This window comes from Acanthochromis polyacanthus, chromosome 16 (genome assembly GCF_021347895.1).
Source record: "Acanthochromis polyacanthus isolate Apoly-LR-REF ecotype Palm Island chromosome 16, KAUST_Apoly_ChrSc, whole genome shotgun sequence".
In the NCBI taxonomy this organism is placed as follows: domain Eukaryota; kingdom Metazoa; phylum Chordata; class Actinopteri; family Pomacentridae; genus Acanthochromis; species Acanthochromis polyacanthus.
The window spans coordinates 11,649,339-11,669,096 of NC_067128.1; the positions used below are offsets into that span (position 1 = coordinate 11,649,339).

General features: G+C 39.5%; 2 protein-coding genes across 4 annotated transcripts; one reads left to right on the top strand and one right to left on the bottom strand.

The window, feature by feature from the left end:
• Nucleotides 1-103: 103 nt before the first annotated feature.
• Nucleotides 104-8,517, bottom strand: bub1ba (BUB1 mitotic checkpoint serine/threonine kinase Ba). 3 transcript variants are annotated; one of them, XM_051960792.1, is made up of 14 exons: nucleotides 8,416-8,517; nucleotides 5,957-6,017; nucleotides 5,590-5,768; nucleotides 5,089-5,183; nucleotides 4,889-4,995; nucleotides 4,707-4,804; nucleotides 3,638-3,835; nucleotides 3,226-3,363; nucleotides 2,573-2,667; nucleotides 2,336-2,488; nucleotides 2,114-2,250; nucleotides 1,878-2,031; nucleotides 1,683-1,798; nucleotides 104-319 (listed from the first exon to the last, which is right to left on the bottom strand). In XM_051960792.1, exons 1-14 carry the CDS (start codon nucleotides 8,441-8,443, stop codon nucleotides 202-204), a joined length of 1,677 nt encoding a protein of 558 aa, XP_051816752.1. In that variant the 5' UTR covers nucleotides 8,444-8,517; the 3' UTR covers nucleotides 104-201. The 3 variants fall into 3 exon arrangements, with proteins under 3 accessions (XP_051816752.1, XP_051816751.1, XP_022071750.2); XM_051960791.1 differs by having other exon boundaries at nucleotides 4,707-4,807; XM_022216058.2 differs by lacking the exon at nucleotides 8,416-8,517 and adding an exon at nucleotides 7,210-7,292 and having other exon boundaries at nucleotides 4,707-4,807.
• Nucleotides 8,128-19,303, top strand: LOC110966621 (kunitz-type protease inhibitor 1-like). The gene is made up of 10 exons (XM_051960793.1): nucleotides 8,128-8,815; nucleotides 11,303-11,463; nucleotides 11,857-11,998; nucleotides 13,261-13,431; nucleotides 16,449-16,484; nucleotides 16,588-16,716; nucleotides 16,900-16,950; nucleotides 17,065-17,235; nucleotides 18,152-18,214; nucleotides 18,395-19,303. Exons 1-10 carry the CDS (start codon nucleotides 8,422-8,424, stop codon nucleotides 18,574-18,576), a joined length of 1,500 nt encoding a protein of 499 aa, XP_051816753.1. The 5' UTR covers nucleotides 8,128-8,421; the 3' UTR covers nucleotides 18,577-19,303.
• The last annotated feature ends 455 nt before the right edge of the window (nucleotides 19,304-19,758 follow it).

Consider the following 19,758-nt stretch of genomic DNA (forward strand, 5'->3'; position numbering starts at 1 on the left):
CAGTTACGATTCATTCCGATGATCCCTTCACGTCCTTTGAGTGAAATTCTGCTTCATAATTTTTATACTCAGGGACAAGAAACATAAAGCGTACACATAAAAGTCATATTAAAAAGTTTACTTTATTTAATGTAGTAACAATTGAGAACACCGATATAAAAACACACAAAAAACAAGTGGACGGAGTGAGCACCTGAAGGTTCAGTGGAAAAGTGTGGACAGCTGCTCCTTCAGCTCTGACAGGACAGTCAGTGACGACTGACCCTCAGCGTTCAGCAACGACCGGAAAAACCTCCTCCACATCCTGGTGTACCGGTCACTGCAGAGACACAAGAGTGTACACATCAAGGTAAGTTCAGCATGAAGTTCAGTCCAGTTTAACAGGGGAAACAAATCAGAGGCCAGTGAAGTGTACCATGAAGCAGGCCTGATAAAACCAGGCTTTGTTCGTGTAAGCTGGCTACACAAAACCTAAAACCCCAGTCAGCGAAAATCAAAAAGGTCAGGCTTTCTACAAAAACTGTGAATGTTCACATGAAAGAGGTGTTTAATATGTCATGTGACTCTTATTCTGCAAAAAATGGACCAATGGTATGCTGCCTACTTCAGTCAATAGGTTGTTTTGATGGAAACAAAAAGAAATCTAAAAGAATGACATCAAAAAGCGCTAATCCGATGCATATTTTACTGATCAATGCAGTCCCTTATTTCTAACATGACAGCTGGTTCTCAACTCAGTAAATCAATCCAGAGTTTCTGAATCTGTTTCTACGTGTGTTCACATGAAGAGCTGGTGTTGGCACCAGATGTTCAACCACAAACATGTGACAAGACGAACTAACTACAATCTAAACTATAACCAACATGAGGAGTTTATAAAATATAAACACAGTTGTCCAGACATTCTGCTCCAACCAAAACCACGATTAAAGCAGACTAAAAACTGCAGACTGTGTGAATGTAACTTAACGTGCTTATCGTCTCATATAAGGCATAATTGGAGTCATGTTGCATTTATGTATGAATTGTTTAGGTGAAAGTTTCTTATTCAACATGTGCACTTTGGGCGCCAGAAAATTGGAAAATGAAATTGCAGGACTAATCTCTGCATGCGACTCACAGAAAATAAATGATTCTGATGAAATGTATAAAAATGACACTGTAATATTTTCTTTGGGTTAAATAGTCTTGGGAGCAAGTGAAGACCAAATATAAAAACATCCTTCAAGCTGATAGGGAGATCTACTGCTAATCCTATAAAATCAAGAAGTACAAGGCTTTAGTGTCTTATTAATCTGTGTTGTGTGCATTGATACATAGAAGCCTGTAGAACGATGCGGTGGATTTGAAATTGTCGCTCTAAAAAAAACCCCCAAACAACTCTTGCCTTCTGCAGAGACCCTCTAGCAGTCCTATCTGCACACTGAACTCCGCGGTTTCTTTGAGGACTGGTGATGGGATCGGTCAGTAGGCAGTGTTTTAGTACACACTGAGCTGTTACCTGGAACTTAATCTGCTCCAAAGGATGTTAGAAGTTCATCATAAGGTGACGTACCCTAAAAGGTCAACCCCCGTCACACTGCTGAAAACCCAGAGCTTAACCTGAAGTTACCTCGCTAACCTCAAAAACTGCTTCACAGTACGGGCCTCAGATGTAACCAGTAAAATAAACCAGGAAGTACCAGGATTCGTCTCCACTGAACTGCTCAGCCGTCCAGCCACACGCGTCTTTCACCGGGACCATCTTACTGTTGGTCAGCAGGAGGTGGACAGTTTCAGCCACACCCATCAGGTCCACCTGGTAGACAGAGACAGAGTTAGCATCAACTGATCTCTGTGAAGGAGACGGGCTCTGTAGTGAGTAGACAGATGTGTACCAGCTGTGGAGGGGAGGTCGGTTCCAGGAGGCCCAGACTGATGTAGGTCTGAGCTGAGGGGAGCTGGTGAACTGATGTGACATCCTGCTGGAGGTCCAGGTCTACAGAGGACGACCAGTCCACTGGAAGAACCCTGTCAGACATCGTGATACCTCTGCAGGAAATACGTGAAACCGTGAAGGAATCAGAATCAGAGTAAACCCTGCCTCCCCTCCCTGTGTGGTGTGAGGACGTACGTGCGACAGCAGGTGAGGAGGCTTGGCTGCAACGCTGCATGCAGCAACCTGCAGGAGTGCAGCTGTGACACCAGCTGCAGCAGGCTGATGGCTTTATAACCGACTGACAGCTCACTGGGATCACAATCTGTCAGCTCCTAATACGAAAACACACAGTTACACTCAGGATGTAGTTCAGGTTCGCTGTAGATTTACACGCTACAGAGACAGACAGTGACTCACGGTGAACATGTGATCAGGTGGAGGCGTGTAGACGGTGATGCAGCCGTCTAGGAACAGGAAACAGCTGACGAGGGGAAGACCGTCTGCAGCTGATGAGTTCTTCTTCAGGCGAGTAAACTGATGAAAATCCCAGGGAATGGAGCAGCTGCCCACCTGCACACAGTTACATTTCCACAGGTTCATTCACAGTCTGGTCCCTACAGGATTAGTCAGCTGTGCTTAAATGTACAGTCCCACCTTTAGGAGGACATCGTTGTCATCTGTGGCTCCCTTAAAGATGGAGAAGCTGCCTCCATCTACAACTCTGGAGTCGATGAAATACACCTCGCCCCCTAGTGGACACAGCATCAAAATGTCATTAAAGGGTCTAAAAAGAATGCAAGAATATTCACTGCTGTGAAGCTTTTGCATTTCTGTGACTCTGTATTTTACAGGTCCTTGTACCCTGGAAACTTTCCTGTCTGTTAAGATTTTATGATAATTAGAACTAAATATCTAAATGTTTCCAACAGTCTCATTGAGTTTAGTGCCAATTATAGGGGAATAGAGAAAGTAAATAAACCAGCAACAGTTCTGTGTTGTTCTTGTTTTTAATCTGCTTTGTTATATTTCATTTTTTTTCTTCATGATTTATTTTTCTCATTTACAGCCTAACATTTCATGTCCAGATTCAACTCTGAAAATATTCTTCTCATTGTTATTATTCTGATACTACAAGCTGGACATTTGTCACCACTTTAAGGAATTCATTCGGATTCAGAAAACCTTATTTGTCCCCAGGGGGTAATTAAAAAGGCATTTGAAAGGAAGTTGCTGGCATTTCAACAAATATTTAAAACAGCTGTTAGCTGTAGGTCTAGATATATGAACCAACAATCCAGATGTAGTACCCAGCTGCACACAGTTGTGCTCCTCCACAGCAGGGAGGGGGCGGGTCTCTGAGTGCAGGTTTGGAGAGGAAGTGACATCACTAAGGTCCAACAACCGTCGCCGAACATCCAGGTGGCAGGGATCAACAGCAGCTGCAGCTGGAACAGAAAGAACAAATTTGCAGCTCAGAAATGCTTTTTTTAAAAGACCATGTTTGTGAAATCATCGCTACATATTCTGTTAAATAACTTTCTTATTTATTCCCTCAAGTTGTTTTTGAATCATTACAAAAATGAACCAATGTTTGAGTCAGGAAATCTTTTCTTTTAATGCTTGATTCATGCCTTCAAGTGAAACTCTTGACACATTACAGTTTTTAATTAGTGAACAGTTTATTGGTTTGATTTTTTTACTTGAATAAAGACTACTGACCTGGTGATGCAGTGTGATCCATCTCCTCCTGCTCCTCTGGGTGCTCCTCCAGTGGACTACAGGTTCCAGTCGACACTCCTTCCTGTGAGGCAATTACACTGGTCTCCTGAATGGGACTCAGCTTCTTTCTGGTTATGGAGACTGGTTTCTGGGAGAAGGTCGGAGGACTTGTGTCGTCGCCGGTCGCTCCCTGGCGATCTGACAGCAAGTTCACAACATGAACGTATGAATGTAGACAGACATTCGACTCTCCGTAAACAAAATATTCTGATGAATCCGTTTCATCCGAGAGGATTTACAAGAAATCTGCTTTTAAAAAATAAATAAATAATTGAAATGACAGATGAGGTCATGTGATCCGATGATTTCCACCTGTTTCAGCAGAACTTCACTGAAAACAGCTTCAGTGCTAACATGAGACTGTCAGGAGACAAAACTGAACTTCTGACATCATATGTTTGCTTATGCCTGATAAACTTTTTACGGAATCTGAAATCCCTTGATTCCCTGATCAAATCTCATATTTTACCTCAAGTTATGAATACCTTCAAACAAAAGATTCAGATTGAAGATCAGCTGTTGGATGAAAAACTGTTCAAAAAGTGGTATTTAATGAATCACTAATGAAGTCCAATTAATGAAACAACTTGGGAGTGACCCAAGCAGCAGGAGAACAATGAATGGCTTCAAAAAATTTCACCTAATGTCATCCGAGAAAAAACAAACAAACAAAAATGTCCAGCAAAGATTGCAAAAATCTACTTTTCACCAAAGTAAATATATAAAGGGAAAAACAGTGGAAGAAAGCATAGAAATAAAACCCTTTTACATGCATCCTGCTGTTCTTATCCATGTCTGTACAACAACTTGCTCACTTAAATATCTGCAATAAGCTGCAGGAAAACAATCCAAGGTCTGCCATCTTGTTTGTTTTTTCTGGATCTGCATTTACTGAGAAAAGAAAAAGTTTGATGGGTAGAGCAAATAGGTGGACATGTTGCCTGGTTAGTAGGTTGGCTTCCTGGCTTCCCCTTCAAGAACAGGACTGGTTCATGGACCAGATTCTCACCTGGCTGTCGAGGATGCTGGATCTTCAGACAGAGTCCTCTCTCATCAGGATGCAGGAAAACATCGTCTGGCAGCTCGTCTGTAGACGGTTGGAGGTTTCTGCTGGATGAAAGTCGGGTGATGAGTTCTGTTACAGTCGATGCAAACTGAGACATTGGTTGGTGCATTAGTTGTGCTCTTTACCCAGAAGGCTGTGCAGCAGCAGACTGGGACTCGTCATATATCTGGAAGGAGGCAGCAGCTGGAGCTTCGCCTGAGTCACTGCTCTGAGAGGAGGCTCGATGAGGCAGCTGCAGGAAGGACAGAAAGTACGACAACACAACTCATATGTGTCGCTTGTTTACAGTCCAGGTGAGAACATTTTTTTTCATATTGAAGCGTACCTCTGGCTGACTCCTCCTGAGCGCCAACAATCTCTTCTTCTCCTCCAGCTCTTGAGTCAACTTCTCCTCCTCCTCCATCAGATGTTTCAGCTTCTCTGAAAGAAAAAGACTCATCGATCATCCAACTGGCACAAATCTGAACAGAAACTGATAACATGTAGTCGTCTGTCCTGCAGATAGTTCACCTTCTATGGTCAGTGAACAATATCCCCACAGCTAGTGACCATCTCAGTAAATGTTCAGTACATAAAAGATACACTGAAGATAGTAAACCTCCAACGCAATGTCCTGCTGTCAGTAAACAGCTCAAATAAATGTCATGTGGTCAGTAAACACCTCTGAACAAGCTGCAAACAGTAGATGTCCTACAGACACTGAGTGATATGTGGACCTTCCAGTAAATGTCCTGAGGTCAGAGAATGCACAGCAATCAGAGAACGTCTATCCCGCAACCAGCCGTTTTCCTGTGGTTTATAAATGCCCTGCAGGCAGTGAACACACCCTCCATCTCCCTCTGTTTTCGCTGGTTGTATCTCTCGGCTCGCAGTTCCTCGAAGCTCAGCTCCTCTCCTCCTTCTCTTATCAGTAGATCTTTACAGTATGCACTCCTCTTATTGGCATCGCCTTCTTCCTGAAGGCCCACGCCTGCATTCGGGTGTGCCTCACTCTGATAGGCCGACCTGCAGTCAATAGGACAGAGAACAGTAGTTACTTGTGCACTGAATAAACATTTATACTTTTAATTTATTGTTTTTATTTCAAAAAGCTTTTTTCTTCTGATTTTTCATGTCATGTGGGAACACCATCTTCTGATGTGATTATTGATCATTTGAGCTCTTTATTTACTGATATAACGCCAAACACTTACTGCATGTAGGCAGAGGATCCCACCTGCAGCATCAGTCCCTCCATCACAGCTGCACCTAGATCTGAGGGACAGGAGCCAATCAATCACCACTGCAAACAAAGTTATATTAGTAACAAATTAATTGAAAAAAATGTAAATAATTCATTATTTATCTTTTTTAATGTATTTTTATGCAAATGTGAGGATCTTAAAACGATTGCCATCTCCTCTTTGTTAGAAATCCCTTTTGACTCAATATTTGTGCTCTATTAATCTGCAGATTATTCCTTATGTGACATGTGTGACGTTCAACAATTGAAAAGGGTAAAACAAACAACAAAATCAGTTTGGTGCCACCCAGAAAAAGCTGAATGTAAGAAATATCTCAATTTTCAAAATAATCACAGATGAATTCTGTGGCAACTGACAAATTGAACCACCGCTTCTGAATTCAACCACACTTAATTAACAAGGATCATTTTATTATGTCTATATTAAAAAGCTGTGATGACTAAATTTATGTCAAATGTAAACCTTTAAAAATTCCTGTTTTTCTCTTTGATTTCAACTAAACTTTTTGGTTCTACAGGTATTTCCACAAAAACAGAAACACTGGTAATGTGAGACTGCTGTGATTTACACCTAAAGTCAATGAGTCTAATTTATAAATTGGAAAACAATTCGCAACTGAAAACTGGATGATCACTTGAGCTGTTCTTTGTGTGATATGTTTTTAGCTCCTGAACTTATTTGGCTGAAACAAGACATCTTACAATAGTCTTCAGACAAAACGACCAACTGATCAGCACATAAGATTTCGGCAGATTAACAACAGAAATTTAAAATAATCCACGTCGCCCTATTTGACATTTTAAACAGTAAAATATATATTTAGAGCATTAGAAAATATAACCAACTGATCTGTATTTACAATCGAAACTCCGTGAGTCGCTGTTCACAAACTTAAAGTTCGTTTAAACCAGGTAAGACTAACTGGAGGATTAGTCAGAGTTTAAAACGAGTTTGTATCTTCTTTTTCTTGAGCCGGGTTACACACTGGATTATGTTGTTTCACGTAAGGTCTCAAACATTTCTATAATTTAAACACACCCTCGCTGAAAGCCAAGTTCTCCCTAAGTTCTGGGAAGACGTCAGCTAATATTTCTAACGTCGTCAGTCAAACTCTTTAACATTAATGAAAACTATGGAGTTGAAGAAATTCAGTTTCCCTTCATGAACAAATGATTAAATCAAACAAACTTTTGTTTTCTTACCTGAAAAGCCACAGAAAGTCACGATCAAATTAACATTCAAATTGAGCTGCTTTTAAACTCTGCCTCTGACTGGACGATTTGACGGAAGCTGTAAAGCGTCACTTTTTGGTCCCGAGTTGCTGTTCCTACAGCGCCCCTGCTGGTCGGAGGATGAACTGCTCACTGCCGGTACTGCAGCTTCCACACCATTGCAATGATTCTAAATGATTATATCCCATTAAATGACTGTAAGCTGACATAATAACATGTATGAATATTTATATTTAATTTATGTATTACTGATTTAAACACTGAATATATAATTTATGATTGTGTGTTTGTTCTTATAACAAATCTAATGCAACATGCACAAATTGAAGCATTTATGTTCCTATTTTACTTATAATCCACACCTCACTGTGTTTACATGCTACATAATCTGGCATTTATTAGTATTTTCTAGCATTTAGTTAATATATCTTATTGTATTCTGTGTTCCACCATAAGTTTGTTCAATCAAGGATCATACCTAAAATCACAGGACAAAGCAGGCAGTAAATAATGTGTATCAATAATCTGTATTTTCACTTATGATACTTTCTTCTTTCAGTGTGTGACCATAAAATCGCACTGTTTTTAGAAGAGATATAACATAAACACGAAACATGTTGCAGATTTTTTTCCTGTTATTTTCACTGTTTTTGAATGTTCCAATATCCCACCATTTTCATGTATTTTTTTGGCACCCTTGCTTCCAGATTGTCACCGTTTCTGTGGATTAAAGAAAAACCCAATACAGCCTTAAGTTTTGTTTAGATATTTGGAATACAATTTAAGTTTTAAATATGTGACTAAATAAATAATAGTCTAATAGAAAATAACAAAACGGTATTTATTGTTTTTGTTCAATTATGAACACAAAGTTTAAGAGCACAACAATTGAGTAAATTCTGGAGTTTGTCCTGAAATTAAATTCCGTGTTTTGACAGACTGATCAGCTGAGCCGAGGTGAGGACACACCTGAGCAACGTCAGAGCGGCGTCACTGAGACTGTGGGAGGGTGCTGGTTAGTCTTCCTGTCAGTGAGCAGGTGAGACACACCTGAGCAGCTGGACAGGGCGAGGAGCGGCTCAGAGTCCACAGACTAAACTCTCCCATTTCTCGTTTCTTAAATTTGGACTTAAGTGACATCGGAGCGTCGGGACGCCATAAAGTGCTTCCTCGCACCTGAAAATGCCTTCATCCACCTCTTCATCCTCCCTGCGGCCTTTCCTCCTCTTCCTCCTGCTCCTCCAGCTGCGGCCCGGCGAGGCGGCGGAGGACTGCGACGCCTCTTTCCGCTCCGGTGAGGACAACTTCGTGCTGGACACCGAGGACGCGGTGAAGGAGGGAGCCGCTCCTCTGGCCACCGCGCATGTGCAGTCTCCGGAAGAGTGTCGGAGCGCGTGCTGCTCCAACCTGCGCTGCAATCTCGCGCTGCTCGAGCCGTGCGACTCGAAGGAAAACTGCACGTGCGTCCTGTTCAGCTGCGTGCACAGGAACCGGTTCGTGTGCAGGTTCGTGAACCAGGTCGGATATCAGAGCTACATCCGGGAAACCGTGTTCGAGAAATACCTGGCGGGCCCAGGTGAGTCTGATTGGATCAGTATTCCCGATCAATCAATCATTCAATCAGTGACACACAGTTATGAGTGAACACCTGATAACAAAGTCTGAGTGAGCAATATCAGTCAGTGGGTTAAATATGATAGGATCAATACTACTATCATTATTGAATCAATCAATAGTTTGATATTATGAGATCAATTGATTACAAGCGGTGTTTAAAAAAACAAACAAAAAAAATAACAGTGAAAATTTGTGTGTGCCATACAACAATAAAAATAGGATACTGACCACAAACTGTAAAAATTGTGACAATATCATGATATAAATTAACTAGAATTATTACATCAGCTCATTTAAATACAGAGATATTGCATGTCACACAGTGTAAAAGAAGAAAATACTATTTGTAAAATACAGGTTTTTGGGGAAATTATTATTATTATTTTTTTTACCTGTTTCTTTTTAGCAGTCAACATGTAAATTAATATGTTCTTTTCAGTGATTTTATTTGATCTCGCCTGTAATTTAATAAATTGAAAAGTTATATGTATCAAGTTTTCAAGTAGCAAATATCTGTAACAAGGTTTGGATGACTAAAATACAGCAAAATGATGTGGACTTTTTTTTTAACATTTAATATGGAAATTACTGAGATTTTACAAATAATTATCTGTAATTTAAGAAAACAGGAAAAATCTATAAAATAGCATTAAGTAGGAAACAAACAAACATTATTATTGTTAGTAGTAGTATTAGTATTATTTTGATTGTCACAGGTATTGCAGTGCAGGAACTAGGTGAGTACAGTACATTTAAAAGCTGTGCTAAACACAACGCAATACAAAAGATCTATAGGAACTAGAATTTAAATATCATCCACTTCGAGCTTTCATTTCTGTAAAAAAACACTTAAATATAGGCTTACTTAAAATACATGCAAACAAAAATACAGTGGTATTTTTTTTACATAGTCTCAAAATTTATCATGAATCATTGTGTAAAAATCTTTTTTGTGTTTCAAAATATGTGGCTGCATTAGACAAATACAAGCAAATACAAATGATGTTTTTTTTGTCATTGATTGTTTACAAGAAAAACTAACAAAACTAAATTCTACAAAAATGACCCATAACTCAAAAAATCTTATTTTTATGGAACAGACCAATATTAAGATTTTATTGGTTCTTTTTTAGGATTTTTTTTTAGTATTATGGCTGTGATTGTACTAAAAGAAATTGCAATTGGAGAACTAAGAGTAATTCTAATGCAATATTTCACAAATGTATGGAGTGTCTGAAAACTTTCTTCCACCACTGTAAATGATGTTCTCCACGGCCCTAATAGGACTCTGGAAATAAGCAGATTTGAAGGAAACTTTTGCAAGAAATTAACATCAAAATACAGTGTGACTGAATTATCAATATTACACCTGAATCATCCATCCATTATCTATACACCACTTAATCCTCATTGGGGGCGCTGGAGTCTGTCCCAGCTGACGTGGGGTGAAGGCAGTGGACACCTGGACAGGTCACCAGTCTATCACAGGGCTAAACAATCACACTCACTTTCACACCTATGGACAATTTAGAATCGCCAATCAACCTCAGAATGTTAGCGAAAACTCTCACGTGCCCAGCAGAAACTCCATGCAGAAATCACTACATGTATATTGTATCACACATTTCCACACACAAAGGTAATTCAAGCTGATTAAAAGCCTAAATACGAAAGAAAACTAACAAGAAACAGGAAAATTGAAATGAGAACAGTCTGACAACACAAATACACTGTAAAAATGTACAGTATTACAGAATTTTTATGTCTAATGTAAAATAATCTTCAAACCTTTAACTCTGAATAACTGAAATAACTGAATTACCTAATTGCCCCTTGGGGAAAAATAACTTTTTTCTGATTCTGAATCGGCATGAGCTGCAAAGAAAATTGAAGTTTTCTGAAATAAAAAGACTTAATTGTGATTTAGAAACCAGGAAAGACATTTCAGAACCTGCCTGAATTTGTCAGTTTTCCTCAGCATCACAGACAGCTATTTACATACACTCTGGAAATGAGACTGGCAGTTTTGAGTAAAAGCCTACATTTGATCGAATCTCAAATGTTTTGTTCTCCTGTTACCCATTTCAGTCCTTCTTTATAAATGTTACATTTGTTTGGAACAAATGGCCAGAAGGTTCTGGGACAGATGGCACTTTTCTTACTTTACTTACTTTATCCAGCAATAGTTGTCTGTACATCCGTAATGAACTGCAAACTGAGGCTGCTGCTGAATAATTCTGTTTCTTTTAATGAGGCAGTTTGACTCGATGTGAGCATTACCAGGCTAAAAATGGGCTCAGCTTGTGTCCTATAACTCTGAATCCACAGCCGGGCTCATGGGATTTGTTCATTCAATCCAGAACATTTGAGTTGTTTGAACCTTTTGTTCTGAATCTGTTAGATGTGCATGAAAAACATTGTCTTAATAACTAACTTAATACCTCAGGTAAGCAAGCGCCGCCCATTGCCATCGCAGGCCGTGATGTCGTCATTCAGCCCGGCGAGACGGTGATGCTCAACGGCATCGAGAGCCTGGCGCTGAACGACGCCCGCATCACCGACTACAGCTGGAGTCTGCAGAGTGGAGACAGTGGAGTCAAGATGGAGGTAAAGGTTTCTGCTACAGGGGGCGGGGCTTAACACAGGTAGAGGTGATCAATGGGATAAACATCTACTGTGACTCCAACAGCTTCAATGAACCTGTCTTATTATGTTATGTTACGTATAACGAACTTGCTACAGCCCACCAAACTCCATTCACTATTCTTACAAGTTTAAGTTTGTGTTGCTTTTCCACGAGAGCAGTCACTGGAAGTTAGAACTTGGCACATTGCATAAACACAGGTGTGTATGCAGGTAAATTCAGCCTCTGTGTGATACTCTCCGAAGCTCACATTTTAATTTGAATGCATCTCTCCCCCTTTTCAGCCATCAGAACTAGTTACTGAGAGTCACAGATTTAACTCTTAAATGTTGTTATTTTTGAATGGGATTCTGCAGAAGACAGATCTACCTGACCAGGTGAAGCTCTCCAACCTACAGCCAGGCTATTACGTCTTCCAGCTGACAGTCACCGACTCCGACGGCCAATCAGACAACACTAACGTTAAGGTCCTCGTCCTCAGCCCAGAGATGTCCAGCTGTGAGTGCTCATGGGAAATGTAGTCCTCTGTAGTTGCTGACTCTGAATCAGATCAGCAGTGAGCTGTTTGATCAAAAGTATGGCAATAAGACAGAAAGATTTTATTTGTTGTTTTTGTCCCTGAAACAGACTTTATTGATCAGTTACACTGTGCTGTATTGATAGTTTATTGATCTTTGAGCTGCTTTATTAACAATTTATTAAATATTTAACTGAATTGTTAACACTTTTTTGATCAATTAAATACTTTAACAATTTATCAGTTAATAGCTGATCATTTAGATGATTTATTGATGAGTTGACTACTTTATCATCAGTTCATTGATATATTTACAGCTTTGAGTACTTGATGGATCTGTCAGCTGCTTTATGAACAGTGTATTGATCAGTTAACTGAATAATTTCCTGTTCATTGATAAATGAACTACGTCATTAAGACTTTATTGATCTATTTGTCATTTAACAATTTATTGATAAATGAACTGCAGTTAGTTGCTTCGTCATTACCTCATTGATCCGCTCACTGCTCTATTAGCATTTTATGGATCAGTTAACTGGTTTATTGACACTTTATTGATCAGTTAACTGATTCATTAATCACTTCTGTTAAGTAAACTCCTTCATCAACATTTTTTTTTCTTCATTTTACTGGTCTTTTGACAGTTGACAATTAGTTAATACAGTTTATTGATCATTTATGTGCGTAATTGCCACTTAAAGGATAATTTTATGCTTTGTTAACAGTTTTTTGATCAGATAAACAGAATCAGCTGATCTGTTGTGTTGATGTGAACCAGTGTTTGTGTTCTCGCTCTGATGATCCACACCTGCCCTCAGACTGGTCGGACTGGAATACCTGACACATACATTCACACGTGAGCAGCAGAAACTAAACCTGCTCTGTGAGCTTTTCACTTTGTCGCCTTGACTTTTTTGTGGGCTTCTTTCAGGAGATTTCAGCTGAGCGACTTATTAATCGTCTATCATGAACCAGTGGTTTATGGTAGTGAGTCAGAGCTGATCTGAGTGCAGCTGTAGTTTCAGGTGGTAAAACTGTTGCGCAACATGCAGCCAAATGTCAGATAGTGTAGTGAGTACACACTGGTACATGGTTGCCAGTGTGCTAAGAAAATGGCACTCCCTGTAACACACAAATGCACACACCCTGCTGTGGGTTAATGTTTATGTTCAGCATACAGAGGGATGTCTTCACACCGTGTCTTATGTTTCAGTGATGTAACCGACCCTGTCCTCTGTCTCAGTGTTTTGTGGGGCTCCCGTTAAGGTTGGACCGTGTCGAGCTGCGTTTTCTCGCTGGAGGTACGATGCTGCAACAGGCAGCTGTGAGCAGTTTGTGTTCGGAGGCTGTAAACCCAACAAAAACAATTATCTGTCCAAAGAGGAGTGTGTGTCTGCCTGCAGAGGAGTCACAGGTACACGCAGTATACACATACTACATACAGTACATGGACAGCATACACACACACACACACACACACACACACACAATACAAATACAGTACACACACAACACATCGCACACTGAGGTGTCAAACATGCGGCCCTCCAGAGGGTCCAGTCTGGTCCATGGGACGACTTTACAAAGTGTAAAAATTACAGAGAAGACATTAACCGCAAATTGTAAATTTGCAAAACGATAAATTTAAAATAATTTTTAGACCATGACAAGTTATTAACTAAAACACTAGATTGTTCATTGTTCTTTTGTCATTTTGTGTTTCATTTTTGTAATATTTTGCCCTGTTTTTGTCGTTTCTCATGTTTTTGTCGTTTTGTGTTTTCTTTTTGTCTCACTTGTTTTTTTTGTCATATTTTTGTCATTTTGTGTTTTGCTTTATTCATTGTTTTGTGCATCATTTTTGTTGTTTTGTGTTTTTTGTCTCGCTTGTGTTGTTAGTATATTTTTTGTCACTTTGTAACTTTTTTGCCTAATTTTTGTCTCTTTTTATGTCATTTGTCCAATTTTTGTCATTTTGTTTCTTGCTTTTGTTGTTTTATGTCTTGTTTTTGAAATATTTTGTCTTCTTTTTGTTGTTTTTTTGTCTTTATTTGTCTGACTTTAATCATTTTGATCATAAAGTAAAACATTGCATAGATACACACGTGGACAAAATTGTTGGTACCCCTCAGTTAAAGAAGGAAAAACCCACAATTCTCACTGAAATCACTTGAAACTCACAAAAGTAACAATAAATAAAAATTTATTGAAAATTAAATAATCAAAAACAGCCATTACTTTTGAATTGTTGATTAACATAATTATTTTAAAAAACAAACTCATGAAACAGGCCTGGACAAAAATGATGGTACCTCTATAAAAGATTGAAAACTATTTGACCAGAGTGACATGATTAACTCAGGTGTGTCATTTAATTGACATCACAGGTGTTTCCAAACTCATAATCAGTCAGTCTGCCTATTTAAAGGGAGACAAGTAGTCACCCTGCTGTTTGGTGAAAAGGTGTATACCACACTGAACATGGACAACAGAAAGCGAAGGAGAGAATTGTCCCAGGACATCCGAAAAAAAATTATAGACAAACATCTTAAAGGTAAAGGCTATAAGACCATCTCTAAACAGCTTGAAGTTCCTGTGACAACAGTGGCTCATATTATTCCGAAGTTCAAGACCCACGGGACAGTAGCCAACCTCCCTGGACGTGGCCGCAAGAGGAAAATTGATGACAAATTGAAGAGACGGATCGTTGGAATTGTATCCAAAGAGCCCAGAGCAACCTCCAAAGAAATTAAAGGTGAACTCCAAGGCCAAGGTACATCAGTGTCAGATCGCACCATTCGTCGTTGTTTGAGCCAAAGTGGACTTCATGGGAGACGACCAAGGAGAACACCACTGCTGAAAAAAACTCATAAAAAAGCGAGACTGGAATTTGCAAAAATGCATGTTGACAAGCCACAAAGCTTCTGGGATAATGTCCTTTGGACAGATGAGACCAAACTGGAGCTTTTTGGTAAGGCACATCAACTCTATGTTCATAGACTCAAAAACCAAGCATACGAAGAAAAGAACACTGTCCCTACGGTGAAACATGGAGGAGGCTCAGTAATGTTTTGGGGCTGCTTTGCTGCATCTGGCACAGGGTGTCTTGAAAGTGTGCAAGGTACGATGAAATCTGAAGACTATCAAGGCATTCTGGAGAGAAATGTGCTGCCTAGTGTCAGAAAGCTTGGTCTCAGTCGCAGGTCATGGGTCTTCCAACAGGACAACCATCCAAAACACACAGCCAAAAACACCCAAGAATGGCTGAGAGAAAAGCGTTGGACTATTCTAAAGTGGCCTTCTATGAGCCCAGATCTGAATCCCATTGAACATATGTGGAAGGAGCTGAAACATGCCATTTGGAGAAGACACCCATCAAACCTGAGACAACTGGAGCTGTTTGCTCATGAGGAGTGGGCCAAAATACCTGTTGACAGCTGCAGAACGCTCATTGACAAATACAGAAATCGTGTAATTGCAGTGATTGCCTCAAAAGGTTGTGCAACAAAATATTAAGTTATGGGTACCATCATTTTTGTCCAGCCCTATTTCATTTGTTTTTTTTAAATAATTATGTTAATCAACAATTCAAAAGTGATGGCTGATTTTGATTATTTAATTTTCAATAAATTTTTATTTATTGTTACTTTTGTGAGTTTCAAGTGATTTCAGTGAGAATTGTGGGTTTTTCCTTCTTTAACTGAGGGGTACCAACAATTTTGTCCACGTGTGTACATGTGACTAAATGTTTCATGCCTTTGTAGATCCACTGCGGTCTGTAAGTTGTAATGTGTAAATGATAAACTGAAGCATAATGTTTTTGAAATTGAATTTGTTTTTCGTAAGAAGTTTCAGGTTGTTCATAATGTTTTTTGTAAAAAGACAACTCCTTAAATGTGAACTTTTTTTGCACTAAAACAAAGGAAAAATTTGGAGTTGTGCTTATTTACAGGTTATTATGCTGTGATTTTACTGCTTCTGCCCTCTTCAAATCAAATTGAGCTGAATGTGGCTCTTAAACTAAAAGGAGTTTGACACTCCTGACATACACAGTATACACATAGTATCAAGAATAAAGAATCTTTGTCATTGTTTTTCCACACAGCGAAATTATGATTGGTGACTCCCAGCTATAGATAAAAAAATAGAAAATGTCATACTATATACAAATAAAATAAAACATTTTTTTTGAAATCCTCACAAATATAAATGTAAACAAGTTAGAGCACATGAGCAGTAATAAAGGTACATTCCCATAACGGGAGTCACACATACACACACACACACAGTAATAAAGGTACATTCCCATAACGGGAGACACACACACGCACACGCACACACAGTATGTGCACGAAGTACACGCACAGTAAACACATCAGCTTTAATCTGTTGTAATGCTGCTGATGCATGTTTGTGCTTGTTTGTCCACAGCGATGGCAGAAAGGAGCGTCACTCCGCCCGCTAAAGGTCAGTCCCACAATGCACCTAATCACCTCCCCTCCACAGCCCAGATGTTCTAGATAAATAAGCGTGCATTTGTGTGTGTGTGTGTGTGTGTGTGTGTGTTCAGAGGAGTGCGGTTCGACATGTCGTCCTGATCAGCTCATCTGTGGCAACGGCTGCTGTCTGGACAGACGTTTGGAGTGTGACGGTGTGGTGCACTGCAGCGATGGATTGGACGAGGATCACTGCAGCAAATGTAACACACACACACACACACACACACACACACACACACACACACACACACACACACACACACACACACACACACACACACACACACACACACACACACACACACACACACACTCTCACAGACAGACCTACAAGACTAAACACACACCTCCGAAGAATAACTGATCCTTTTCCTCCGCCTCAGTAAATCAGACCTTCACCCGCCTGCTGGACATCGATGTCAACCAAAGGAGAGGTCAGTGTTTATTGATAGCTTTTCTCCTCTCTGTGCATGAATACATAAAGTTTACAGAAGCTGGAAGCTAACAGTCTGTATGCTTATAATGACTGCCCCCCGCCACCTGCTCAGCTCAGTGCACCGAGCCGCCCCGCACCGGTCCATGTCGGGCGAGTCACACCCGCTGGTACTACAATCCTCTGTACAAGACGTGCTACACCTTCACCTACGGCGGCTGTGACGGCAACGGAAACAACTTCGAAGAAAGTCAAAAGTGCAGCGAGACCTGTGAAGGAGTGACTGGTATACAATACACACACCAAATACTGTACAATATGATACCTTGTAGTATAAAATAATTCCAATGAACACCATGTAGTACCCTTTAATACCAAATAATGGCCCTCATTGCCACACTGCAACCTTTAATACATGCACTACCATTGAATACAATACCTTTATTACAATGTAGTATCGCTTAATACTTTGTAGTACCATTAACCATTACACTTAATGCTGTATATTACCTTTTAATACTACACATGACTATTTATTACTATGTAATACCCTTTAATACCACGTAGTACTCTTTAATGCATGTTTTACCTTTTATAACACTACAATATACCCTTTAATACCATGAAATACCCTTTAATACAACATAGTACCCATTAATACATGCTGTTGCACCATTATTACCATGTAATACTATTTAATGTCACATATTATCTTTAAATACCAGACATGACCAACATAATACGCTTTATTGCCATGTAGTACCCTATGATACCGTGCCATACCCTTTATTGCCATGTATGATCCTTCACTGCTATATATTACCTTTTAACGCCAATGTCGCACCATTTATTACCTTTACTGCCATGTTTTGCCATTAATGGTGTAGTATTATTGCCACATATTATCATTTAGTACAATATGGTACTAGTTATTTCAATGATACCCTTTAATGCTGTGTAAGATCATTTAATACCATGAAGTACCTTTTAATGGAGTGTAGTACCATTCAGTACCACATAGTATCTGTAATGCCAAGTGCACCCTTTAATTCCATTTCATACCATGTAGCAGTAGTACCTTTAAATGCCACATAGTATCACTAACGTATAGTTCCAGTTGGCGTTTTTTGATTGTGAGTAGTTTAGTTCAGAAAACTGTGTTTACTTTACACTTGTTTGTGTCTCTGTGTGTGTGTCTGCAGAGGAACATGTGTTTTCCAGAGGGCTGTTTGAACGTTTTGAGAAGGAAGAAGATAATGAGTCAGGTCAGAACCTCTCGAACACTTCAGTATTTAAAGGATTGTTACCTGTAAGAGTCACAGAATTAATCTCCTCCAGCAGTACTGTCAACAGTGTAATTTGTAGCAGTATTATAGTACAGTTGATCCTTCGTTATATTAAAGCGTGGCAGCTGACAGTAAGTGACGTCACTGTCTGCTCCTCAGGCTCCGTCGCGCTGGCCGTGGTTCTGTCGGTGGCCATCTTGGCTCTGTTGGCCATCTTGACCTACTGCTTCCTGAAGGCCCGCAGGAAACGCACCCATAGGCCCGTGGCCACAGGCCCCGCCCACGTGACGCTGTCGGATCCGGATTCACCCGTATACAACAGCACCACCAAACCTGTGTGATGTCAGCACCACGCCGGTGTGACATCACCGCTGTGGTTACCATGGAGATCTGCCACCAGCTGCTGCCTGACATATTGTTTTATTCTCATCCAGCTTCATTTCTTCTATTTTTTAATGTCACTTTCCTTTAAATGTCCCACAGTTTTTGTTGTTGTTTGTGTTTACTTCTGTTTTCCTTCTGATTCCTGATTTTTCCTGTTTCGAAGTTGTATTCAGTCAGAATGTTGCTACCTTTAATGTCTGTATGAGAGGATTTTATTGACTATTTAAAGTTTTTGGGGGAAACTGTTCAAGAGAACAAACTATGTTGGATTTTATTTTTGATTTACAAATGATTCAGAGTAGCAGGTTAGCCTTGCTAGCATCAGAGCACTGTTTCAGGTGAATCATTTAGGTTCTTTTCTTGTCATTCCAGTCTGACAGTTGCTGTTTATGTTCTCCTAGGTTATGCAGCAGCTTTTTTTTTATTGATCGTATTGTTATCAGTGAGAGCTGGACTGGATTTTATTGATCAATTTTTAACAGACATCTGCTCGCTGGGTTTCTGCAGATCTGTCCTGTTTGAATATACAGTATGTGATACCTGATACCAGTTTTGTTTGATATATTTATGAATTCAGTGTTTTTGGGTCTCAGGTTGAGTTATTTTAATGTAAGTATGAAGTTAAGTGTGTTTTAATTATCTCAGGTTTTTAATATATGCAGTCATGTTTTTAATAAAGTCATATGGAATGAAACATGAAATCTGTTTTGAGCTGTTATTGCAAACATGGTGACTTTTATTTTCATTTGAGCTGATATGTTAAATTTCTAACTCCAATGCGTCACTGTTTGGATCTGTTAAGATGCTATAAATGAATGTCATCTTGAAATGTATAGTAAAAATAATGTGACATGGAGTTCAATGAGGAATAGAGGATGGATAGAAAAGTTTTACAATTCCACTTCTCTACAGCGCCCCCTGGTGTGCAGGTGTGTGAACACCAACATCCGCAGTTTGTCCCCATGGGAAAGAAGCAGCTTCTTAACCCAAACTAAAGTCTGCATCATTGAAATGCAGTTCTTTAATTATTCGCAACTTATAGACAAGAAATATGTGAAATTAGAAGTTTTTTCTGTTTAGTTTTATTGTTTTACCAACTGAAAGCATCGGGTGGATATTAAAGGATGTGAAAAGAATTG